We start from the raw sequence: 27,936 nt of genomic DNA, 5'->3' as shown, positions 1-27,936 counted from the left end.
TCAGGGTTGTCTATGATAGCCCTGTATGTCCGTATCCTCAGGGTTGTCTATGATAGCCCTGTATGTGGTAGCCCTGTATGTGGTAGCCCTGTATGTGGTAGCCCTGTATGTCCGTATCCTCAGGGTTGTCTATGATAGCCCTGTATGTCCGTATCCTCAGGGTTGTCTATGATAGCCCTGTATGTCCGTATCCTCAGGGTTGTCTATGATAGCCCTGTATGTCCGTATCCTCAGGGTTGTCTATGATAGCCCTGTATGTCTGTATCCTCAGGGTTGTCTATGATAGCCCTGTATGTCCGTATCCTCAGGGTTGTCTATGATAGCCCTGTATGTCCGTATCCTCAGGGTTGTCTATGATAGCCCTGTATGTCCGTATCCTCAGGGTTGTCTATGATAGCCCTGTATGTCCGTATCCTCAGGGTTGTCTATGATAGCCCTGTATGTCCGTATCCTCAGGGTTGTCTATGATAGCCCTGTATGTCCGTATCCTCAGGGTTGTCTATGATAGCCCTGTATGTCCGTATCCTCAGGGTTGTCTATGATAGCCCTGTATGTCCGTATCCTCAGGGTTGTCTATGATAGCCCTGTATGTCCGTATCCTCAGGGTTGTCTATGATAGCCCTGTATGTCCGTATCCTCAGGGTTGTCTATGATAGCCCTGTATGTGGTAGCCCTGTGCGTGATGGCCTTGATGAGGGAGGGCCTAGTCTGCTTGCTTCAGGGTAGAATAACAGTGGTCTAGAACTTGATCTCCCCTAGTGGCTTTGAAGACGTGTTGATGGAAGTTGTGCATTACGTGTCTTAATGATGTGAAATTCAAATCGCCAGCAACCGGAAAAGCAGCCTTTTGGATTTAAGTTAGCTTGTTATTTTTCAAGTCCTGAGGTAGAATGTATACAATAGTCACGATAATAGCAAAAAACTCCCTCGGGAGGTGGAAGGATATTTGACTATCAGGCATTCCCAAGAAGGGTTACACAGTGTAACAATGTTTCAGCCTCCAGTATTTATGCTGTAATAGATTGTGTCGGGGGGCTAGGGTCAGTCTGTTATATCTGGAGTACTTCTCCTGTCTCATCCAGTGTCCTGTGTGAATTTAAGTATGCTCCCTCTAATTCTCTCTCTTTCTCTCTCCCTCTCTCTTTCACTCTCTCTTCTCTCGGAGAACTTGAGCTCTAGGACCATTCCTCAGGACTACCTGGTCTGATGATTCCGTGCTGTCCCCAGTCCACCTGGTCATGCTGCTGCTCCAGTTTCAACTGTTCTGCCTGTGGCAATGGAACCCTGTACATAGTGTACATTTGACAAAACATTAGCCAGAAAGACTTGGCATTAACCATCAGCCGGACATTAATATGCCAGGGCATCTGAAGAACTCTCCAGTTGTCATTACAATAACAGGCCACCAGGTGGCGATAGTTGTTCTCTCTTGCTCTCTTTTCACTGTTCTCATGTGGAAACCCCTCTAATAAGCACAGTGACTGTAGGGAAAGTCAACCTCGAGTTGATTAAAACCACATTCACATTAAACCTAGAGAATAAATCACAGAACACATGTTCATATGACTCCTATTAGAATACCAATTATCTCTGATTGGACCAATGTTTAGAACCTCTAGTAATGGGGCTGGCTTATTGGCTTGGCTACACAGTGTATTGTTAGAGATAGAAGCACTAATGATTCCCAAATGGGCACACTATTCCCTAAATAGTGCACCACCAGCAGTGTTCTATGTAGAGAAAATGGTACCATTCGAAACACACCTTATAACTAGGCCTGCCTAACGGCTATTTGAAATACCCCGAGAGGTGTAAGTAATTAGAGGTAGTTTACAATGACTGAAGAGTGCTGTTTCAAAGAGCATTACATATCACTCTCAGAGGATACCTAAGGCAATGTTGTAAAACTGTCATTATCATAATGGTGAACCACATCATATGTGATTGTTTCTACTGGCTCTGCCTAAAGGCCCAGGATTTGTGACACAGGGAGTAGAACACTTACCTCTGTTCTGCAGGATCGTCGAATCAGCTGCTCTCACTCTCTTTCTCTCTCTCTGCATTGGTCGGCTGCTTTCGTGGCAGCGAATGGGATATTCTCCCTGATTATCATCGCTTCTTCCCAATAACGCAGCAGTTCTATTCACATTCCCTTCTCCACACAGCTCTTTAAAAAGATCTCTAATTGACAACAGGAGCATTATTTGTTTCTTGTTAGCAGTGGCGTAGTGGTGGCTGTAGAAGTGGGTATACCCTAATAATTAGGGTAAGTAGGTATACCCACCCACTCTAATTATACCCTCTTCTACAGGCACCACTACAACACTGCATAGGGCTGATGGAAAGACAGCAGTCACATACAGCATGATGTTAAAGGATAAGCAGTCCATAAACTCAGACATAATAAGCCAGTAGGTCCCAATCATGAGAACACAAAAACACAACCATTACCTTCTTTACACACCCATCCCTTTAGCGGGATCATTTTCATCAACACCCATTGAATTGCAGTGCGCCAAATTCAAATTAAATTACTAAAAATAAATTCCAAATAGTATCCGTAATGTCCACAGAAACACGTGAAACGTTTTTTATAATCAATCCTCAGGTTGTTTTTAAAATATATAATCGATAATATATCAACCGGGACTGTCGCTTTTTCAATGGGAGAGGGAGAGACAATGGCTGCCCCACTCTGTTGCGCAAGCAAAACTCTATGCACTGACGCTCATTTTTATGTCTAAAGACTGTTGACATCTTGGGGAAGCCACAGGAAAAGGAATCTGGTTGATATCCCTTTAAATGGAGGCATCCAATGGAACAGAGAGATTTCAGGGAAAACAGCACTTCCTGGTTGGATTTTCCTCAGGTTTTCACCTGCAATATCAGTTCTGTTATACTCACAGGCAATATTTTGACCGTTTTTGAAACTTTAGAGTGTTTTCTTTCCTAATCTGACAATTATATGCATATTCTAGTTTCTGGGCCTGAGAAATAGGCAGTTTCAAATGGGTATGTTTTTTAGACAACAATTTCTAAGATTTTACAGAATTACAGTTCATATAAGGAAATCAGTCCAGTTAAATAAATGTATTAGGCCCTAATCTATGGATTTCACATGACTGGGCAGGGGAGCAGCCATGGGTGGGCCTGGGGGGGGGGGCTTAAGCCCACCCACTTGGGAGCCAAGCCCAGCCAATCAGAAGGCATAGAGGTTTTTTCACCACAAAAGGGCTTTATTTCAGACAGAAATACTCCTCAGTTTCATCAGCTGTCTGGGTGGCTAGTCTCAGACGATCCCGCAGGTGAAGAAGCAGGAAGTGGAGTTCCTGGGCTGGTATGGTTACACATGGTCTGAGGTTGTGAGGCCGGTTGGATGTACTGCCAAATTCTCGGCGGCTTATGGTAGAGAAATTAACATTAAATTATCTGGCAACAGCTCTGGTGGACATTCCTGCAGTCAGCATGCCACTCGCACGCTCCCCCAAAACTTGAGAAATCTGTGGCATTGTGTTGTCTGGCAAAACTGCACATTTTAGAGTGGCCTTTTATTGTCCCCCAGCACAAGGTGCACCTGTGTAATGATCATGATGTTTAATCAGATTCTTGGTATGCCACACCTGTCAGGTGGATGGATTATCTTGGCAAAGGAGAAAACAGGGATGTAAACAAATTTGTGCCCAACATTTCAGAGAAATAAGCTTTTTGTACACATGGAACATTTCTGTGATCTTTTATTTCAGCTCATCAAAAAATGGGACCAACACTTTACATGTTGCGTTCAGTATACTTCCATTCATGTTTGAAAGCGTTTCCAGGTTTTGCCTTGAAATGAGTTCTGGGACACTTGTGGTGGTCGTAAAGAGTCGTGAGAGTCTCCATATTGCAACAACACATCATCAGTAGGATAGAACTAACCTGTCTCACGACGGTCTAATCCCAGCAACAACACATCATCAGTAGGATAGAACTAACCTGTCTCACGACTACTGTCGACTTCCTACTGATTAGGAAGGTGTTCCTAATATTTTGTACACTCAGTGTATATGATATTTGTAAAACTAATACAGCTTTCTAACAAATACACATTTAACACAAATCCTTTATAGACATGTTTCCCTCTATGAGTCTGCAGGTTGAAATGGTTAGATCTTTAAACATGGAAAACGTCTAAAGAACATTGAGGCGCTCCTAGAACGTTGCAGCGCTAACATGGTGTCAGTATTCTGTGAATGACAGCGTCTCTTATATTGCAGAGAGTCGTTACTATATATCAGGGTATAAACAGAGGCTATTAATCTGTTAGTCCTTAGTAAACAGACGAATGGGGTCGATTAAAGATATATCAGGATATAAACAGAGGCTATTAGACCTTATTAAATTCAAAAGACTAATGGGGTTGATCAACACATGTTGAATCAGCTCGAGCTGTGGCTGTGTAAGGCATTAACTAAAGTGACCGTCTCCAACTGAAAATAAGAAAATAATACCAACAATGCTAACAGGACAAGACGTTGTTCGGGCTTCTTTCCAAGTCCCATATAGTACCATCATAACCCCAGGAGAGAAGGCTCCTAAAATAACCCCAGGAGAGAAGGCTCCTAAAATAACCCCAGGAGAGAAGGCTCCTAAAATAACCCCAGGAGAGAAGGCTCCTAAAATAACCCCAGGAGAGAAGGCTTGGCTCCTAATATAACCCCAGGAGAGAAGGCTCCTAATATAACCCCAGGAGAGAAGACTCCTAATATAACCCCAGGAGAGAAGGCTCCTAATATAACCCCAGGAGAGAAGGCTCCTAATATAACCCCAGGAGAGAAGGCTCCTAATATAACCCCAGGAGAGAAGGCTCCTAAAATAACCCCAGGAGAGAAGGCTTGGCTCCTAATATAACCCCAGGAGAGAAGGCTCCTAATATAACCCCAGGAGAGAAGACTCCTAATATAACCCCAGGAGAGAAGGCTCCTAATATAACCCCAGGAGAGAAGGCTCCTAATATAACCCCAGGAGAGAAGACTCCTAATATAACCCCAGGAGAGAAGGCTCCTAATATAACCCCAGGAGAGAAGGCTCCTAATATAACCCCAGGAGAGAAGGCTCCTAATATAACCCCAGGAGAGAAGGCTCTTAATATAACCCCAGGAGAGAAGGCCCCTAATATAACCCCAGGAGAGAAGGCTCCTAAAATAACCCCAGGAGAGAAGGCTCCTAATATAACCCCAGGAGAGAAGGCTCCTACTATAACCCCAGGAGAGAAGGCTCCTAATATAACCCCAGGAGAGAAGGCTCCTAAAATAACCCCAGGAGAGAAGGCTCCTAATATAACCCCAGGAGAGAAGGCTCCTAATATAACCCCAGGAGAGAAGGCTCCTAATATAACTCCAGGAGAGAAGGCTCCTAATATAACCCCAGGAGAGAAGGCTCCTAATATAACCCCAGGAGAGAAGGCTCCTAATATAACCCCAGGAGAGAAGGCTCCTAATATAACCCCAGGAGAGAAGGCTCCTAATATAACCCCAGGAGAGAAGGCTCCTCATATAACCCCAGGAGAGAAGGCTCCTCATATAACCCCAGGAGAGAAGGCCCTAATATAACCCCAGGAGAGAAGGCTCCTAAAATAACCCCAGGAGAGAAGGCTCCTAATATAACCCCAGGAGAGAGAAGGCTCCTACTATAACCCCAGGAGAGAAGGCTCTAATATAACCCCAGGAGAGAAGGCTCCTCATATAACCCCAGGAGAGAAGGCTCCTCATATAACCCCAGGAGAGAAGGCTCCTAATATAACCCCAGGAGAGAAGGCTCCTAATATAACCCCAGGAGAGAAGGCTCCTAATATAACCCCAGGAGAGAAGGCTTGGCTCCTAATATAACCCCAGGAGAGAAGGCTCCTAATATAACCCCAGGAGAGAAGGCTCCTAATATAACCCCAGGAGAGAAGGCTTGGCTCCTAATATAACCCCAGGAGAGAAGGCTCCTAATATAATCCCAGGAGAGAAGGCTTGGCTCCTAATATAACCCCAGGAGAGAAGGCTCCTAATATAACCCCAGGAGTAAAAGCTCCTAATATAACCCCAGGAGAGAAGGCTCCTAATATAACCCCAGGAGAGAAGGCTCCTAATATAACCCCAGGAGAGAAGGCTCCTAATATAACCCCAGGAGAGAAGGCTCCTAATATAACCCCAGGAGAGAAGGCTCCTAATATAACCCCAGGAGAGAAGGCTCCTAATATAACCCCAGGAGAGAAGACTCCTAATATAACCCCAGGAGAGAAGGCTCCTAATATAACCCCAGGAGAGAAGGCTCCTAATATAACCCCAGGAGAGAAGGCTCCTAATATAACCCCAGGAGAGAAGGCTCCTAATATAACCCCAGGAGAGAAGGCTCCTAATATAACCCCAGGAGAGAAGGCTCCTAATATAACCCCAGGAGAGAAGGCTCCTAATATAACCCCAGGAGAGAAGGCTCCTAATATAACCCCAGGAGAGAAGGCTCCTAATATAACCCCAGGAGAGAAGGCTCCTAATATAACCCCAGGAGAGAAGGCTCCTAATATAACCCCAGGAGAGAAGGCTCCTCATATAACCCCAGGAGAGAAGGCTCCTAATATAACCCCAGGAGAGAAGGCTCCTAATATAACCCCAGGAGAGAAGGCTTGGCTCCTAATATAACCCCAGGAGAGAAGGCTCCTAATATAACCCCAGGAGAGAAGGCTCCTAATATAACCCCAGGAGAGAAGGCTCCTAATATAACCCCAGGAGAGAAGGCTCCTAATATAACCCCAGGAGAGAAGACTCCTAATATAACCCCAGGAGAGAAGGCTCCTAATATAACCCCAGGAGAGAAGGCTCCTAAAATAACCCCAGGAGAGAAGGCTCCTAATATAACCCCAGGAGAGAAGACTCCTAATATAACCCCCGGAGAGAAGGCTCCTAATATAACCCCAGGAGAGAAGGCTCCTAATATAACCCCAGGAGAGAAGGCTCGGCTCCTCAGGCCAGTGCTGGGAAAAGAGTTCGGGTTAGAAAAGTTTGTCTGACTGTTTGCGTCTTTGTTTCGGGTTAGAATTCATCATAAGTCCAGAGTTCTCAAAATAATTATACAAAAAAACTTTCCAAAAGTTTTCAAACCAGCCCAAAAATATAGATATGTCCCCAAATGTTTGACATTCTGAAACATATCATCATATCACATATCCTGTTGGTGCCAGAGTGAGGAGAGGAAGTTGATAGTAAAACTGTATAACAATGATGAATACAGTCAGTTACCCTCTGGTTCATTGGCCATCGTGGCTACTTAGCTGGACAGGATATGCTCTCAAATGTCTCTCGCGTGTAGGACCAGTTTTCTGTAGACGATCACGCACATAAAAACACACTAAATACATTCATTGAAATGATGACGTTAAAAACAAAGACTGCAGTTTGAACTGCTTGTTGTGTCGTCCTTTGGTAAACGTCATTTCTCTGTAGAACTCTCTAAGACTTTAGGAGAAGCATTTATCTTCCTCCTCTTCATCAGTTGACAGTCGGCACCTGGTTGAGGCTGTACTCCTTGGCTTTGAGCCGGAGGTTAGCGATGCTGTTAGCCATGTTCATCCCCTGGGCTGAGGTGGTGGGGGAACAGGTGGGGGGGTACGCTGCCATGGCACTAGAGAGTTAGGGAGAAAATAGAGTAATTATTAAAATATCTATTAACCCTAACACTAACCACTAACCCTAATCCCTAATCCTAACCCCTAACCCTAACCCCTAATCCCAAATCCTAAACCCTAATCCTAACCCCTAATCCTAACCCTAACCCTAACCCGGTACGCTGCCATGGTACTAGAGAGTTAGGGAGAAAATAGAGTAATTATTAAAATATCTATTAACCCTAACCACTAACCCCTAACCCCTAACCACTAACCCTAACCCCTAACCCTAAACTCTAACCACTAACTCTAAACCCTAACCACTAACTCTAAACCCTAACCACTAACCCCAACCCTAACCCTAACCACTAACCCTAACCCTAACCACTAACACCTAACCCCAACCCTAACCCTAACCACTAACCCCTAACCACTAACCCCAACCCTAACCCTAACCCTAACCCTAACCACTAACCCCTAACCCTAACCCTAACCCCTAACCCCAACCCTAACCCTAACCACTAACCCTAACCCTAACCACTAACCCCAACCCTAACCCTAACCCTAACCCTAACCACTAACCCCTAACCACTAACCCCTAACCCCTAACCACTAACCCCAACCCTAACCCTAACCCCAACCCTAACTCTAACCACTAACCCTAACCCTAACCACTAACCCCTAACCCCAACACTAACCCTAACCCCTAACCACTAACCACTAACCCTAACCCCTAACCACTAACCCCTAACCCCTAACCACTAACCCCAACCCTAACCCTAACCCTAACCACTAACCCTAACCACTAACCCCCAACCCTAACTCTAACCACTAACCCTAACCCCTAACCCTAACCACTCCCCTAACCCCTAACCACTAACCCCAACCCTAACCCCAACCCTAACCCTAACCACTAACCCCTAACCCCAAACCACTAACCCCAACCCTAACCCTAACCACTAACCCTAACCCTAACCACTAACCCCAACCCTAACTCTAACCCCTAACCCTAACCACTAACCCTAACCCTAAACACTAACCCCAACCCTAACCCTAACCCCTAACCCGGTACGCTGCCATGGCACTAGAGAGTTAGGGAGAAAATAGAGTAATTATTAAAATATCTATTAACCCTAACCCCAACCCTAACCCCCTAACCCTAACCACTAACCCCTAACCCCTAACCCTAACCCTAACCCCAACCACTAACCCTAACCCCTAACCCTAACCCTAACCCTAACCCCTAACCTAACCACTAACCCCTAACCCTAACCACTAACCCCTAACCCTAACCACTAACCCCTAACCCACTAACCCTAACCACTAACCCCTAACCCACTAACCCTAACCCTAACCACTAACCCCTAACCCTAACCACTAACCCCTAACCCACTAACCCTAACCCTAACGCACTAACCTAATCCTAACCACTAACCCTAACCCTAACCACTAATCCTAACCACTAACCCTAATCCCTAATCCTAACCCCTAACCCTAACCACTAATCCTAACCACTAACCCTAACCCTAACCCACTAACCCTAATCCTAACCCTAACCCTAACCACTAACCCCTAACCCACTAACCCTAACCACTAACCCCTAACCCACTAACCCTAACCCTAACCCACTAACCCTAATCCTAACCACTAACCCCTAACCTTAACCACTAACCCCTAACCCACTAACCCTAATCCTAACCACTAACCCTAACCCTAACCACTAACCCCTAACCCTAACCACTAACCCCTAACCCACTAACCCTAACCCTAACCCACTAACCCTAATCCTAACCACTAACCCTAACCCTAACCACTAATCCTAACCACTAACCCTAATCCCTAATCCTAACCCCTAACCCTAACCACTAATCCTAACCACTAATCCTAACCACTAACCCTAACCCTAACCCAAACCCTAACCACTAACCCCAACCCACTAACCCTAACCCTAACCCACTAACCCTAATCCTAACCACTAACCCTAACCCTAACCACTAATCCTAACCACTGACCCTAATCCCTAATCCTAACCCCTAACCCTAACCACTAATCCTAACCACTAATCCTAACCCCTAATCCTAACCCCTAACCCTAACCCTAACCCTAACCACTAATCCTAACCACTAATCCTAACCCCTAATCCTAACCCTAACCCTAACCACTAATCCTAACCACTAATCCTAACCCCTAATCCTAACCCCTAACCCTAACCCTAACCACTAATCCTAACCACTGATCCTAACCCCTAATCCGAACCCCTAACCACTAACCCTAACCCTAATCCCTAATCCTAACCACTAACCCTAACCCCAACCCTAACCCTAACCCTAACCACTAACCACTAACCCTAACCACTAACCACTAACCCTAACCCTAACCCTAACCCTAACCACTAACCCTAACCACTAACCACTAACCCTAACCCTAACCACTAACCCCAACCCTAACCACTAACCCTAACCCTGACCCTAACCACTAACCCTAACCCTAACCCGGCACGCTGCCATGGCACTAGAGAGTTAGGGAGAAAATAGAGTAATTCTATATTAACTATCTATTAACCCTAAACCCTAACCACTAACCCCTAAACCTTAACCACTAACTCTAACCACTAACCCTAACCCTAACCACTAACCCCAACCCTAACCCTAACCCGGTACGCTGCCATGGCACTAGAGAGTTAGGGAGAAAATAGAGTAATTCTATATTAACTATCTATTAACCCTAACCCCTAAACCTTAACCACTAACTCTAACCACTAACCCTAACCCTAACCACTAACCCTAACCCTAACCCTAACCCCTAACCCTAACCCCTAACCCTAACCACTAACCCTAACCACTAACCCTAACCCTAACCACTAACCCCAACCCTAACCCTAACCCTAACCCGGTACGCTGCCATGGCACTAGAGAGTTAGGTAGAAAATAGAGTAATTCTATATTAACTATCTATTAACCCTAACCCTAACCTTAACCACTAACTCTAACCACTAACCCTAACCCTAACCACTAACCCCTAAACCTTAACCACTAACTCTAACCACTAACCCTAACCCTAACCACTAACCCCAACCCTAACCCTAACCCGGTACGCTGCCATGGCACTAGAGAGTTAGGGAGAAAATAGAGTAATTCTATATTAACTATCTATTAACCCTAAACCCTAACCCCTAAACCTTAACCACTAACTCTAACCCTAACCCTAACCCTAACCACTAACCCCTAAACCTTAACCACTAACTCTAACCACTAACCCTAACCCTAACCACTAACCCCAACCCTAACCCTAACCCTAACCCTAACCCGGTACGCTGCCATGGCACTAGAGAGTTAGGGAGAAAATAGAGTAATTCTATATTAACTATCTATTAACCCTAAAACCTAACCCCTAACCCTAACCCTAACCCTAACCACTAACCCCAACCCTAACTCTAACCACTAACCCTAACCCCTAACCCCTAACCACTAACCCCTAACCACTAACCCTAACCCCTAACCCCTAACCACTAACCACTAACCCCTAACCCCTTACCCCTAACCACTAACCCCAACCCTAACCACTAACCCCAACCCTAACCCTAACCACTAACCCTAACCCTAACCACTAACCCCAACCCTAACTCTAACCACTAACCCTAACCCTAACCACTAACCCCAACCCTAACTCTAACCACTAACCCTAACCCCTAACCCTAACCACTAACCCCTAACCCCCTAACCCCTAACCACTAACCCCAACCCCAACCCCAACCCTAACCCTAACCACTAACCCCTAACCCCAAACCACTAACCCCAACCCTAACCCTAACCACTAACCCTAACCCTAACCACTAACCCCAACCCTAACTCTAACCACTAACCCTAACCCTAAACACTAACCCCAACCCTAACCCTAACCCGGTACGCTGCCATGGCACTAGAGAGTTAGGGAGAAAATAGAGTAATTATTAAAATATCTATTAACCCTAACCCCAACCCTAACCCCTAACCCTAACCCTAACCCCTAACACTAACCCTAACCCTAACCCTAACCCCAACCCTAACCCCTAACCCCTAACCCTAACCCTAACCCCAACCCTAACCACTAACCACTAACCCCTAACCCCTAACCACTAACCCCAACCCTAACCACTAACCCTAACCCTAACCACTAACCCCTAACCCCTAACCCTAACCCTAACCACTAACCACTAACCCTAACCCTAACCCTAACCCCTAACCCTAACCCCAACCACTAACCCTAACCACTAACCCTAACCCTGACCACTAACCCCAACCCTAACCCTAACCACTAACCCCAACCACTAACCCTAACCCTAACCCTAACCCTAACCACTAACCCTAACCACTAACCACTAACCACTAACCCTAACCCTAACCACTAACCCCAACCCTAACCACTAACCCTAACCCTAACCTAACCACTAACCCTAACCCTAACCCGGGGTACGCTGCCATGGCACTAGAGAGTTAGGGAGAAAATAGAGTAATTCTATATTAACTATCTATTAACCCTAAACCCTAACCACTAACCCCTAAACCTTAACCACTAACTCTAACCACTAACCCTAACCCTAACCACTAACCCCAACCCTAACCCTAACCCGGCATGCGCTGCCATGGCACTAGAGAGTTAGGGAGAAAATAGAGTAATTCTATATTAACTATCTATTAACCCTAACCCCTAAACCTTAACCACTAACTCTAACCACTAACCCTAACCCTAACCACTAACCCTAACCCTAACCCCTAACCCTAACCCCTAACCCTAACCCTAACCACTAACCCTAACCACTAACCCTAACCCTAACCACTAACCCCAACCCTAACCCTAACCCTAACCCGGTGCGCTGCCATGGCACTAGAGAGTTAGGTAGAAAATAGAGTAATTCTATATTAACTATCTATTAACCCTAACCCTAACCTTAACCACTAACTCTAACCACTAACCCTAACCCTAACCACTAACCCCTAAACCTTAACCACTAACTCTAACCACTAACCCTAACCCTAACCACTAACCCCAACCCTAACCCTAACCCGGTACGCTGCCATGGCACTAGAGAGTTAGGGAGAAAATAGAGTAATTCTATATTAACTATCTATTAACCCTAAACCCTAACCCCTAAACCTTAACCACTAACTCTAACCCTAACCCCTAACCCTAACCACTAACCCCTAAACCTTAACCACTAACTCTAACCACTAACCCTAACCCTAACCACTAACCCCAACCCTAACCCTAACCCTAACCCGGTACGCTGCCATGGCACTAGAGAGTTAGGGAGAAAATAGAGTAATTCTATATTAACTATCTATTAACCCTAAAACCTAACCCCTAACCCTAACCCTAACCCTAACCACTAACCCCAACCCCAACCCTAACTCTAACCACTAACCCTAACCCCTAACCCCTAACCACTAACCCTAACCCCTAACCCCTAACCCCTAACCACTAACCCCTAACCCCTTACCCCTAACCACTAACCCCAACCCTAACCACTAACCCCAACCCTAACCCTAACCACTAACCCTAACCCTAACCACTAACCCCAACCCTAACTCTAACCACTAACCCTAACCCTAACCACTAACCCCAACCCTAACTCTAACCACTAACCCTAACCCCTAACCCTAACCACTAACCCCTAACCCCTAACCCCTAACCACTAACCCCAACCCCAACCCCAACCCTAACCCTAACCACTAACCCCTAACCCCAAACCACTAACCCCAACCCTAACCCTAACCACTAACCCTAACCCTAACCACTAACCCCAACCCTAACTCTAACCACTAACCCTAACCCTAAACACTAACCCCAACCCTAACCCTAACCCGGCACGCTGCCATGGCACTAGAGAGTTAGGGAGAAAATAGAGTAATTATTAAAATATCTATTAACCCTAACCCCAACCCTAACCCCCTAACCCTAACCCTAACCCCTAACACTAACCCTAACCCTAACCCCAACCCTAACCCCTAACCCCTAACCCTAACCCTAACCCCAACCCTAACCACTAACCACTAACCCCTAACCACTAACCACTAACCCCAACCCTAACCACTAACCCTAACCCTAACCACTAACCCCTAACCCCTAACCCTAACCCTAACCACTAACCACTAACCCTAACCCTAACCCTAACCCCTAACCCTAACCCCAACCACTAACCCTAACCACTAACCCTAACCCTAACCACTAACCCCAACCCTAACCCTAACCACTAACCCAACCACTAACCCTAACCACTAACCCTAACCACTAACCCCAACCCCAACCACTAACCCTAACCACTAACCCTAACCCTAAACACTAACCCCAACCCTAACCCTAACCTCCTAACCCGGGCACGCTGCCATGGCACTAGAGAGTTAGGGAGAAAATAGAGTAATTATTAAAATATCTATTAACCCTAACCCCAACCCTAACCCCTAACCCTAACCCTAACCCCTAACCCCTAACACTAACCCTAACCCCAACCCTAACCCCTAACCCTAACCCTAACCCTAACCCCAACCCCAACCACTAACCACTAACCACTAACCACTAACCCCTAACCCCTAACCACTAACCCCAACCCTAACCCCTAACCCTAACCCTAACCCCAACCCTAACCACTAACCACTAACCACTAACCCCTAACCCCTAACCCTAACCCTAACCACTAACCCTAACCACTAACCCTAACCCTAACCACTAACCCTAACCACTAACCCCAACCCTAACTCTAACCACTAACCACTAACCACTAACCCCTAACCCCTAACCACTAACCCCAACCCTAACCACTAACCCTAACCACTAACCCTAACCCTAACCACTAACCCTAACCCTAACCCTAACCCTAACCCTAACCACTAACCCTAACCCTAACCCTAACCCTAACCCTAACCACTAACCCCAACCCTAACCCCTAACCCTAACCCCAACCCCAACCCCAACCCCAACCACTAACCACTAACCACTAACCACTAACCACTAACCCCTAACCACTAACCCCAACCCTAACCACTAACCCTAACCCTAACCACTAACCCCTAACCCCTAACCCTAACCCTAACCCTAACCACTAACCACTAACCCTAACCCTAACCACTAACCCTAACCACTAACCCCAACCCTAACTCTAACCACTAACCCCTAACCCCTAACCCCTAACCACTAACCCCAACCCTAACCACTAACCCTAACCCTAACCCTAACCACTAACCCTAACCCTAACCCTAACCCCTAACCACTAACCCCAACCCTAACCCCTAACCCTAACCCCTAACCCCAACCCCAACCCTAACCACTAACCACTAACCCCTAACCACTAACCCCAACCCTAACCACTAACCCTAACCCTAACCCTAACCACTAACCCCTAACCCCTAACCCTAACCCTAACCCTAACCACTAACCCTAACCCTAACCACTAACCCTAACCACTAACCCCAACCCTAACTCTAACCACTAACCACTAACCACTAACCCCTAACCCCTAACCACTAACCCCAACCCTAACCACTAACCCTAACCCTAACCCTAACCACTAACCCCTAACCCCTAACCCCTAACCCTAACCACTAACCCTAACCACTAACCCTAACCCTAACCACTAACCCTAACCCTAACCACTAACCCTAACCCTAACCACTAACCCCTAACCCCAACCACTAACCCTAACCCCTAACCCTAACCACTAACCCTAACACTAACCACTAACCACTAACCCCAACCCTAACCACTAACCCCTAACCCTAACCACTAACCCTAACACTAACCTCTAACCACTAACCCTAACCCTAACCACTAACCCCTAACCCCTAACCCTAACCACTAACCCTAACCCTAACCACTAACCCCTAAACCCTAACCCTAACCCCTAACCACTAACCACTAACCCTAACCCTAACCACTAACCACTAACCCTAACCACTAACCACTAACCCCTAACCCTAACCCTAACCACTAACCACTAACCCTAACCCTAACCCTAACCCCTAACCACTAACCCTAACCCTAACCCTAACCACTAACCCCAACCCTAACCCTAACCCTAACCCTAACCCTAACTATCTATTAACCCTAAACCCTAACCACTAACCCCTAAACCTTAACCACTAACTCTAACGAAAAAATAGAGTAATTATTCAACTATCTATTAACCCTAACCACTAACCCCTAACCACTAACCCTAACCACTAACCCTAACCCTAACCCACTAACCCTAACCCTAACCACTAATCCTAACCCTAACCCACTAACCCTAATCCTAACCACTAACCCTAACCCTAACCACTAACCACTAACCCTAACCACAACCCTAACCCTAACCACTAACCCCAACCCTAACCACTAACCCTAACCCTAACCCTAACCACTAACCCTAACCACTAACCCTAAACTCTAACCACTAACTCTAAACCCTAACCACTAACTCTAAACCCTAACCACTAACCCCAACCCTAACCCTAACCACTAACCCTAACCCTAACCCTAACCACTAACCACTAACTCTAAACCCTAAACTCTAAACCCTAACCCTAACCCCTAACCCCAACCCTAACCCTAACCCCTAACTCTAGCCCTAAACCCTAACCCTAATCCCTAACCCTTCAACCCTAACCATAACCCCTAACCCCAACCCCTAACTCTAGCCCTAAACCCTAACCCTAATCCCTAACCCTTCAACCCTAACCCTAACCCCTAACCCATAGCCCCTAACCCCTAACCCCCAACCCTAACCCTTCAACCCGAACCATAATCCTAACCATAACCCTTCAACCCTAACTCTAACCATTCAACCTTAACCCCTAACCATAACCCTAACCCTTCAACCCCGAACCTAAACCTAAACACTAACTCTAAACCCTAACCATAACCCTTCAACCCTAACTCTTAACCATTCAACCCTAACCCCTAACCCCTAACCCCCAACCCTAAACCTTCAACCCGAACCATAATCCTAACCATAACCCTTCAACCCTAACTCTTAACCATTCAACCCTAACCCCTAACCCCTAACCCCCAACCCTAACCCTTCAACCCAAACCATAATCCTAACCATAACCCTTCAACCCTAACTCTTAACCATTCAACCCTAACCCCAACCCTAACCCTTCAACCCGAACCATAATCCTAACCATAACCCTTCAACCCAAACTCTAACCATGCAACCTTAACCCCTAACCATAACCCTAACCCTTCAACCCCGAACCTAAACACTAACTCTAAACCCTAACCCTAACTCTAAACCCCTAACCCCTAACCATAACCCTAACCCTTCAACCCTTCAACCCCGAACCTAAACACTAACTCTAAACCCTAACCCTAACTCTAAACCCCTAACCCCTAACCATAACCTGTGACTGTGAACTCAGCATAGGGACTGTGAACTCAGCATAGGGACTGTGAACTCAGTATAGGGACTGTGAACTCGGCATAGGGACTGTGAACTCGGCATAGGGACTGTGAACTCAGTATAGGGACTGTGAACTCAGTATAGGGACTGTGAACTCAGTATAGGGACTGTGAACTCAGTATAGGGACTGTGAACTCAGTATAGGGACTGTGAACTCAGTATAGGGACTGTGAACTCAGTATAGGGACTGTGAACTCAGTATAGGGACTGTGAACTCAGCATAGGGACTGTGAACTCAGTATAGGGACTGTGAACTCAGCATAGGGACTGTGAACTCAGTATAGGGACTGTGAACTCAGTATAGGGACTGTGAACTCAGTATAGGGACTGTGAACTCGGCATAGGGACTGTGAACCGGCATAGGGACTGTGAACTCAGCATAGGGACTGTGAACTCAGCATAGGGACTGTGAACTCAGCATAGGGACTGTGAACTCAGTATAGGGACTGTGAACTCAGCATAGGGACTGTGAACTCGGTATAGGGACTGTGAACTCGGCATAGGGACTGTGAACTCGGCATAGGGACTGTGAACTCGGCATAGGGACTGTGAACTCGGCATAGGGACTGTGAACTCGGCATAGGGACTGTGAACTCAGCATAGGGACTGTGAACTCAGCATAGGGACTGTGAACTCAGTATAGGGACTGTGAACTCAGTATAGGGACTGTGAACTCAGTATAGGGACTGTGAACTCAGCATAGGGACTGTGAACTCAGTATAGGGACTGTGAACTCGGTATAGGGACTGTGAACTCGGTATAGGGACTGTGAACTCGGCATAGGGACTGTGAACTCGGCATAGGGACTGTGAACTCGGCATAGGGACTGTGAACTCGGCATAGGGACTGTGAACTCGGCATAGGGACTGTGAACTCAGTATAGGGACTGTGAACTCAGCATAGGGACTGTGAACTCAGTATAGGGACTGTGAACTCGGTATAGGGACTGTGAACTCGGCATAGGGACTGTGAACTCGGCATAGGGACTGTGCACTCAGTATAGGGACTGTGAACTCAGTATAGGGACTGTGAACTCAGTATAGGGACTGTGAACTCAGTATAGGGACTGTGAACTCAGTATAGGGACTGTGAACTCGGCATAGGGACTGTGAACTCGGCATAGGGACTGTGAACTCGGCATAGGGACTGTGAACTCAGTATAGGGACTGTGAACTCAGTATAGGGACTGTGAACTCAGTATAGGGACTGTGAACTCGGCATAGGGACTGTGAACTCGGCATAGGGACTGTGAACTCAGTATAGGGACTGTGAACTCAGCATAGGGACTGTGAACTCAGTATAGGGACTGTGAACTCGGTATAGGGACTGTGAACTCGGTATAGGGACTGTGAACTCGGCATAGGGACTGTGAACTCGGCATAGGGACTGTGAACTCGGCATAGGGACTGTGAACTCGGCATAGGGACTGTGAACTCGGCATAGGGACTGTGAACTCAGTATAGGGACTGTGAACTCAGTATAGGGACTGTGAACTCGGCATAGGGACTGTGAACTCAGTATAGGGACTGTGAACTCAGTATAGGGACTGTGAACTCGGCATAGGGACTGTGAACTCAGTATAGGGACTGTGAACTCGGCATAGGGACTGTGAACTCGGCATAGGGACTGTGAACTCGGCATAGGGACTGTGAACTCGGCATAGGGACTGTGAACTCGGCATAGGGACTGTGAACTCGGCATAGGGACTGTGAACTCAGTATAGGGACTGTGAACTCAGCATAGGGACTGTGAACTCAGTATAGGGACTGTGAACTCAGTATAGGGACTGTGAACTCGGCATAGGGACTGTGAACTCAGTATAGGGACTGTGAACTCAGTATAGGGACTGTGAACTCAGTATAGGGACTGTGAACTCAGTATAGGGACTGTGAACTCAGTATAGGGACTGTGAACTCAGCATAGGGACTGTGAACTCAGTATAGGGACTGTGAACTCAGTATAGGGACTGTGAACTCAGTATAGGGACTGTGAACTCAGTATAGGGACTGTGAACTCGGCATAGGGACTGTGAACTCAGTATAGGGACTGTGAACTCAGTATAGGGACTGTGAACTCAGTATAGGGACTGTGAACTCAGTATACAGCGCCTTCGGAAGGTATCCAGACCACTTGACTTTTTTCACATTTTTTTACTCTACAGCCTTATTCTAAAATGGATTTAAAAAAATGAATCAACAATCTACATACACTACCCCATAATGACATTGAGGAAATACATTTTTGCGAATGTATTAAATATCAAAAAACAAAAAACACCTTTATTACATAAGTATTCAGACCCTTTGCTATGAGACTTGAAATTGAGCTCAGGTGCATCCTGTTTCCATTGATCATCATTGAGATGTGGCTACAGCTTGATTGGAGTCCACCTGTGGTAAATTCAATTGATTGGACATGATTTGGAAAGGCACACACATGTCTTTATAAGGTCCCACAGTTGACAGTGCATGTCAGGGTAAAAACCAAGCCATGAGGTCGAAGGAATTGGCCGTAGAGCTCAGAGACAGGATTGTGTCGAGGCACAGATCTGCGGGAAGGGTACCAAAAATGTCTGCAGCATTGAAGGTCCCCAAGAACACAGTGGCCTACATCATTCTTAAATGGAAGAAGTTTAGAACCACCAAGACTCTTCCTAGAGCTGGCCGCCCGGCCAAACTGAGCAATCGGGGGAGAAGGGCCTTGGTCAGGGAGGTGACCAAGAACCCAATGGTCACTCTGACAGAGCTCCAGAGTTCCTCTGTGGAGATGGGAGAACCTTCCAGAAGGACAACCATCTCTGCAGCCCTCCACCAATCAGGCCTTTATGGTAGAGTGGACAGATGGAAGCCATTCCTCAGTAAAAGGCACATGAAAGCCTGCTTGGGGTTTGCCAAAAGGCACCTAAAGGACTCTCAGACAATGAGAAACAAGATTCTCTGGTCTGATGAAACCAAGATTGAACTCTTTGGCCTGAATGCCAAACGTCACATCTGGAGGAAACCTGGCACCATCCCTAGAGGGAATCATGGTGATGGCAGCATCATGCTGTGGGGATGTTTTTCAGAAGCAGGGACTGGGAGACTAGTCAGGATCGAGGAAAAGATTAACGTCTTTGAGTAGCCCAGCCAGAGCCCGGACTTGAACCCAATCAAATCTCTCTGGAGAGCTGAAAATAGCTGTGCAGAGACCCTCCCCATCCAACCTGACAGAGCTTGAGAGGATCTGCAGAGAAGAATGGGAGAAACTCCCCAAATACAGATGTGCCAAACTTGTAGCGTCGTACCCAAGAAGACTCTAGGCTGTAATCGCTGCCAAAGGTGCTTCAACAAAGTACTGCATTTTTTTATTAAATCCCAGCCTGTATCTGACATACAGTATGGTTTAAAACCCAAATCAAAAGAGCTGAGACAGTTACCTGTCCTTACCTGTAGGGTGAAGAGGAGCCCCAGGACAGGTAGTCGTTGGGTCGAGGTGCGATTGGCTGCTCCACTGACGTGAGGTCACGAGAGTAGGACTTCATCATGGAGGAATTTTTACTGGCTAGCATAGCACGCTCGTTACGACGGAACTTAGCCCTCCTGTTCTGAAACCACACCTGGGAGAGAGAGGACAGGAGAACATCGTTAGAAAGAGAGAGAGAACAGGTGAACATCATTAGAGAGAGAGAGAGGACAGGTGAACATCGTTAGTGAGAGAGAGCAGAACAGGTGAAAAATTGTTAGAGAGAAAGAGACAGTAACCTTGGGAAAATCCTCTGCATTATCATTAACAGCAGACTCGTACATTTCCTCAATGAAAACAATGTACTGAGCAAATGTCAAATTGGCTTTTTACCAAATTACCGTACAACAGACCATGTATTCACCCTGCACACCCTAATTGACAACCAAACAAACCAAAACAAAGGCAAAGTCTTCTCATGCTTTGTTGATTTAAAAAAAGCCTTCGACTCAATGTGGCATGAGGGTCTGCTATACAAACTGATGGAAAGTGGTGTTGGGGGTAAAACATACAACATTATAAAATCCATGTTTACAAACAACAAGTGTGCGGTTAAAATTGGCAAAAAACACACACATTTCTTCACACAGGGTCGTGGGGTGAGACAGGGATGCAGCTTAAGCCCCAACCTTTTCAACATATATATCAACGAATTGGCGCGGGCACTAGAAAAGTCTGCAGCACCCGGCCTCACCCTACTAGAATCCGAAGTCAAATGTCTGCTGTTTGCTGATGATCTGGTGCTTCTGTCACCAACCAAGGAGGGCCTACAGCAGCACCTAGATCTTATGCACAGATTCTGTCAGACCTGGGCCCTGACAGTAAATCTCAGTAAGACCAAAATAATGGTGTTCCAAAAAAGGTCCAGTCACCAGGAACACAAATACAAATTCCATCTAGACACTGTTGCCCTAGAGCACTCAAAAAACTATACATACCTTGGCCTAAACATCAGCGCCACAGGTAACTTCCACAAAGCTGTGAACGATCTGGCAAGAAGGGCATTCTATGCCATCAAAAGGAACATAAATTTCAACATACCAATTAGGATTTGGCTAAAGATACTTGAATCAGCCATAGAGCCCATTGCCCTTTATGGTTGTGAGGTCTGGGGTCCGCTCACCAACCAAGACTTCACAAAATGGGACAAACACCAAATTGAGACTCTGCATGCAGAATTCTGCAAAAATATCCTCCGTGTACAACGTAGAACACCAAATAATGCATGCAGAGCAGAATTAGGCCGATACCCACAAATGATCAAAATCCAGAAAAGAGCCGTTAAATTCTATAACCACCTAAAAGGAAACGATTCCCAAACCTTCCATAACAAAGCCATCACCTACAGACAGATGAACCTGGAGAAGAGTCCCCTAAGCAAGCTGGTCCTGGGGCTCTGTTCACAAACACAAACACACCCTACAGAGCCCCAGGACAGCAGCACAATTAGACCGAACCAAATCATGAGAAAACAAAAAGATAATTACTTGACACATTGGAAAGAAGTCAGACCTGGTTCTCAAGAGAAGACAGGCTTTGTCCTCACTGCCCACAAAATGAGGTGGGAACTGAGCTGCACTTCCTAACCTCCTGCCAAATGTATGACCATATTACAGAGACATATTTCCCTCAGATCACACAGATCCACAAAGAATTCAAAAACAAACCCGATTTGATAAACTCCCATATCTACTGGGTGAAATTCCACAGTGTGACATCACAGCAGAAAGATTTGTGACCTGTTGCCACGAGAAAAGGGCAACCAGTGAAGAACAAACACCATTGTAAATACAACCCATATTTATGCTTATTTATTTTATCTTGTGTCCTTTAACCATTTGTACATTGTTAAAACACTGTATATATATAATATGACATTTGGATTGTCTTTATTGTTTTGAAACTTCTGTATGTGTAATGTTTACTGTTAATTTTTATTTTTATTTCACTTTATACATTCACTTTATATATTATCTACCCCACTTGCTTTGGCAATGTTAACACATGTTTCCCATGCCAATAAAGCCCCTTGAATTGAATTGAATTGAGAGAGGACAGGTGAAAATCGTTAGAGAGAGAGAGAGCAGGTAAACACCGTTAGAGAGAGAGAGGACAGGTAAACACCGTTAGAGAGAGAGAGGGCAGGTGAACATCATTAGAGAGAGAGAGAGCAGGTGAACATCGTTAGAGAGAGAGAAGACAGGTAAACATCGTTAGAGAGAGAGAAGACAGGTAAACACCGTTAGAGAGAGAGAAGACAGGTAAACACCGTTAGAGAGAGAGAAGACAGGTAAACACCGTTAGAGAGAGAGAAGACAGGTAAACACCGTTAGAGAGAGAGAAGACAGGTAAACACCGTTAGAGAGAGAGAGGACAGGTAAACACCGTTAGAGAGAGAGAAGACAGGTAAACACCGTTAGAGAGAGAGAGGACAGGTAAACACCGTTAGAGAGAGAGAAGACAGGTAAACACCGTTAGAGAGAGAGAGGGCAGGTGAACATCATTAGAGAGAGAGAGAGGACAGGTAAACATCGTTAGAGAGAGAGGACAGGTGAACACCGTTAGAGAGAGAGACATTAGGTGAACATCGTTAGAGAGAGAGAGAGAAGACAGGTAAACACCGTTAGAGAGAGAGAAGACAGGTAAACACCGTTAGAGAGAGGACAGGTAAACACCGTTAGAGAGAGAGAAGACAGGTAAACACCGTTTGGGAGAGAGAGAAGACAGGTAAACACCGTTAGAGAGAGAGAAGACAGGAGAACATTGTTAGAGAGAGAGAGAAGACAGGTGAACATCGTTAGAGAGAGAGAGAGGACAGGAGAACATCATTAGAGAGAGATCGAGGACAGGAGAACATCATTAGAGAGAGAGAGAGGACAGAAGAACATTGTTAGAGAGAGAGAGAGGACAGAAGAACATTGTTAGAGAGAGAGAGAGGACAGGTCAACATCGTTAGAGAGAGAGAAGACAGGTGAACATCGTTAGAGAGAGAGAGAGCAGGTGAACATCGTTAGAGAGAGAGACGTTAGGTGAACATCGTTAGAGAGAGAAGACAGGTGAACATCGTTAGAGAGAGAGAGAAGACAGGTAAACACCGTTAGAGAGAGAGAAGACAGGTAAACACCGTTAGAGAGAGGACAGGTAAACATCGTTAGAGAGAGAGAAGACAGGTAAACACTGTTAGAGAGAGGACAGGTAAACATCGTTAGAGAGAGAGGACAGGTGAACATCGTTAGAGAGAGAGAAGACAGGTAAACACCGTTAGAGAGAGGACAGGTAAACATCGTTAGAGAGAGAGACAGGTGAACATCGTTAGAGAGAGAGAAGACAGGTAAACACTGTTAGAGAGAGAGACGTTAGGTGAACATCGTTAGAGAGAGAGAAGACAGGTAAACACCGTTAGAGAGAGAGAAGACAGGTAAACACCGTTAGAGAGAGAGAAGACAGGTGAACACCGTTAGAGAGAGAAAAGACAGGTAAACACCGTTAGAGAGAGAGAAGACAGGTAAACACCGTTAGAGAGAGAGAAGACAGGTAAACACCGTTAGAGATAGAGAAGACAGGTAAACACCGTTAGAGAGAGAGAGAAGACAGGTAAACACCGTTAGAGAGAGAGGACAGGTAAACATCGTTAGAGAGAGAGGACAGGTAAACACCGTTAGAGAGAGAGAAGACAGGTAAACACCGTTAGAGAGAGAGGACAGGTAAACATCGTTAGAGAGAGAGGACAGGTAAACATCGTTAGAGAGAGAGAAGACAGGTAAACACCGTTAGAGAGAGGACAGGTAAACATCGTTAGAGAGAGAGGACAGGTGAACATCGTTAGAGAGAGAGAAGACAGGTAAACATCGTTAGAGAGAGAGAAGACAGGTAAACACCGTTAGAGAGAGAGAAGACAGGTAAACACCGTTAGAGAGAGAGGACAGGTAAACATCGTTAGAGAGAGAGGACAGGTAAACATCGTTAGAGAGAGAAGACAGGTAAACACCGTTAGAGAGAGAGACGTTAGGTGAACATCGTTAGAGAGAGAGAAGACAGGTAAACACCGTTAGAGAGAGAGAAGACAGGTACTGGTGGTGTAAATCAGATTATACTATTTGCATTCTGTTGCTATCAAGATAAAGATCGTAGGTGAGGTCAGAGAAGAACATTCTATTCTCCTATTTTCTATTCTATTCTACATTCGCTTTGAAGGATTTCAGTGGAACCGAGTCGATGCACATAGTCAATCTAGGCTGACTCTCACCTGTACCCGTACCTCAATGAGGTTAACCCTGATTCTCACCTGTACCCCATACCTCAGTGAGGTTAGCCCTGACTCTCACCTGTCCCTCAGTGAGGTTAACCCTGACTCTCACCTGTCCCTCAGTGAGGTTAACCCTGACTGTCACCTGTCCCTCAGTGAGGTTAGCCCTGACTCTCACCTGTCCCTCAGTGAGGTTAACCCTGACTCTCACCTGTACCCGCACCTCAATGAGGTTAACCCTGACTCTCATCTGTACCCCATACCTCAGTGAGGTTAACCCTGACTCTCACCTGTCCCTCAGTGAGGTTAACCCTGACTCTCACCTGTACCCATGTCTCAATGAGGTTAACCCTGACTCTCACCTGTATCCATGTCTCAATGAGGTTAACCCTGACTCTCACCTGTACCCGAGAGGTTAACCCTGACTCTCATCTGTACCCCATACCTCAGTAAGGTTAGCCCTGACTCTCACCTGTCCCTCAGTGAGGTTAACCCTGACTCTCACCTGTCCCTCAGTGAGGTTAACCCTGACTCTCACCTGTACCCATGTCTCAATGAGGTTAACCCTGACTCACCTGTACCCCATACCTCAGTGAGGTTAACCCTGACTCTCACCTGTACCCGTGTCTCAATGAGGTTAACCCTGACTCTCACCTGTACCCGTACCTCAATGAGGTTAACCCTGATTCTCACCTGTACCCCATACCTCAGTGAGGTTAACCCTGACTCTCACCTGTACCCGTGTCTCAATGAGGTTAACCCTGACTCTCACCTGTACCCCATACCTCCCTCAGTGAGGTTAACCCTGACTCTCACCTGTACCCGTGTCTCAATGAGGTTAACCCTGACTCACCTGTACCCCATACCTCAGTGAGGTTAACCCTGACTCTCACCTGTACCCCATACCTCCCTCAGTGAGGTTAACCCTGACTCTCACCTGTACCCGTGTCTCAATGAGGTTAACCCTGACTCACCTGTACCCCATACCTCAGTGAGGTTAACCCTGACTCTCACCTGTACCCCATACCTCCCTCAGTGAGGTTAACCCTGACTCTCACCTGTACCCGTGTCTCAATGAGGTTAACCCTGACTCACCTGTACCTCATACCTCAATGAGGTTAACCCTGACTCTCACCTGTACCCGTGTCTCAATGAGGTTAACCCTGACTCTCACCTGTACCCGTGTCTCAATGAGGTTAGCCCTGACTCTCACCTGTACCCATGTCTCAATGAGGTTAACCCTGACTCTCACCTGTACCCCATACCTCAATGAGGTTAACCCTGACTCTCACCTGTACCCGTGTCTCAATGAGGTTAACCCTGCGTGCCAGGTCCTCCCGTACGAAGGCGTCAGGGTAGTGTGTCCTCTCAAACACTCTCTCTAGTGCCTGCAGCTGACTGCTGTTGAAGGTTGTTCTGTTACGACGATGCTTCCTCTTCTTCTCCTCAGAACTCACATGCTCATCTAGAGAGAAACACACGTCAATATGAACACTGACAAACACACCAACAGCTATATGGAAATGTAGCCCTATACACATTGAGAGCAGTACAGTAAAGATTCAAATACATCATGATTACAGCCCTGCTACATATAACCAAATGTTGACTGTGGATTGTGTTTTTGTTCTAGACTTTTGGATTGACTTTCGCTTCAATTGTGTTTTATTTAGTTTTGATATTATTATAATTTCTGCTTTCAGATCCTGAACCTTAATCATCCACGAGAAAAAAACATTCAAGATTATAACACATCTATTGTTAGGTGAAATAAAAATAAATAAAATAAATAATGGAACGTGTGAAACATGTTATTTGACCATTGAAAACCCTAAACCTCAACTAGCCAGTTAGTGTATTTCTGATCAGTGGTCGGCACATTGAAAACCCTAAACCTCAACTAGCCCGTTAGTGTATTTCTGATCAGTGGTCGGCACATTGAAAACCCTAAACCTCAACTAGCCCGTTAGTGTATTTCTGATCAGTGGTCGGCACATTGAAAACCCTAAACCTCAACTAGCCCGTTAGTGTATTTCTGATCAGTGGTCGGCACATTGAAAACCCTAAACCTCAACTAGCCGGTTAGTGTATTTCTGATCAGTGGTCGGCACATTGAAAACCCTAAACCTCAACTAGCCCGTTAGTGTATTTCTGATCAGTGGTCGGCACATTGAAAACCCTAAACCTCAACTAGCCGGTTAGTGTATTTCTGATCAGTGGTCGGCACATTGAAAACCCTAAACCTCAACTAGCCCGTTAGTGTATTTCTGATCAGTGGTCGGCACATTGAAAACCCTAAACCTCAACTAGCCCGTTAGCCGGTTAGTGTATTTCTGATCAGTGGTCGGCACATTGAAAACCCTAAACCTCAACTAGCCGGTTAGTGTATTTCTGATCAGTGGTCGGCACATTGAAAACCCTAAACCTCAACTAGCCGGTTAGTGTATTTCTGATCAGTGGTCGGCACATTGAAAACCCTAAACCTCAACTAGCCCGTTAGTGTATTTCTGATCAGTGGTCGGCACATTGAAAACCCTAAACCTCAACTAGCCCGTTAGTGTATTTCTGATCAGTGGTCGGCACATTGAAAACCCTAAACCTCAACTAGCCCGTTAGTGTATTTCTGATCAGTGGTCGGCACATTGAAAACCCTAAACCTCAACTAGCCGGTTAGTGTATTTCTGATCAGTGGTCGGCACATTGAAAACCCTAAACCTCAACTAGCCGGTTAGTGTATTTCTGATCAGTGGTCGGCACATTGAAAACCCTTCTGATCAGTGGTCGGCACATTGAAAACCCTAAACCTCAACTAGCCGGTTAGTGTATTTCTGATCAGTGGTCGGCACATTGAAAACCCTAAACCTCAACTAGCCGGTTAGTGTATTTCTGATCAGTGGTCGGCACATTGAAAACCCTAAACCTCAACTAGCCGGTTAGTGTATTTCTGATCAGTGGTCGGCACATTGAAAACCCTAAACCTCAACTAGCCGGTTAGTGTATTTCTGATCAGTGGTCGGCACATTGAAAACCCTAAACCTCAACTAGCCGGTTAGTGTATTTCTGATCAGTGGTCGGCACATTGAAAACCCTAAACCCCAACTAGCCCGGTTAGTGTATTTCTGATCAGTGGTCGGCACATTGAAAACCCTA

General features: G+C 46.0%; 1 protein-coding gene across 1 annotated transcript; it reads right to left on the bottom strand.

The window, feature by feature from the left end:
- Positions 1–7,508: 7,508 nt before the first annotated feature.
- LOC118371946 (paired mesoderm homeobox protein 1-like) lies at positions 7,509–26,362 on the bottom strand. The gene is made up of 3 exons (XM_052509549.1): positions 26,079–26,362; positions 20,465–20,634; positions 7,509–7,644 (listed from the first exon to the last, which is right to left on the bottom strand). The coding sequence occupies exons 1-3, from the start codon at positions 26,325–26,327 to the stop codon at positions 7,512–7,514; spliced, it is 552 nt and encodes a 183-aa protein (XP_052365509.1). The 5' UTR covers positions 26,328–26,362; the 3' UTR covers positions 7,509–7,511.
- Between the last annotated feature and the right edge of the window lie 1,574 nt (positions 26,363–27,936).

Source organism: Oncorhynchus keta, unplaced genomic scaffold (genome assembly GCF_023373465.1).
Source record: "Oncorhynchus keta strain PuntledgeMale-10-30-2019 unplaced genomic scaffold, Oket_V2 Un_contig_4700_pilon_pilon, whole genome shotgun sequence".
In the NCBI taxonomy this organism is placed as follows: Eukaryota; Metazoa; Chordata; class Actinopteri; order Salmoniformes; family Salmonidae; genus Oncorhynchus; species Oncorhynchus keta.
This window is presented reverse-complemented; position numbering and strand designations above follow the sequence as displayed.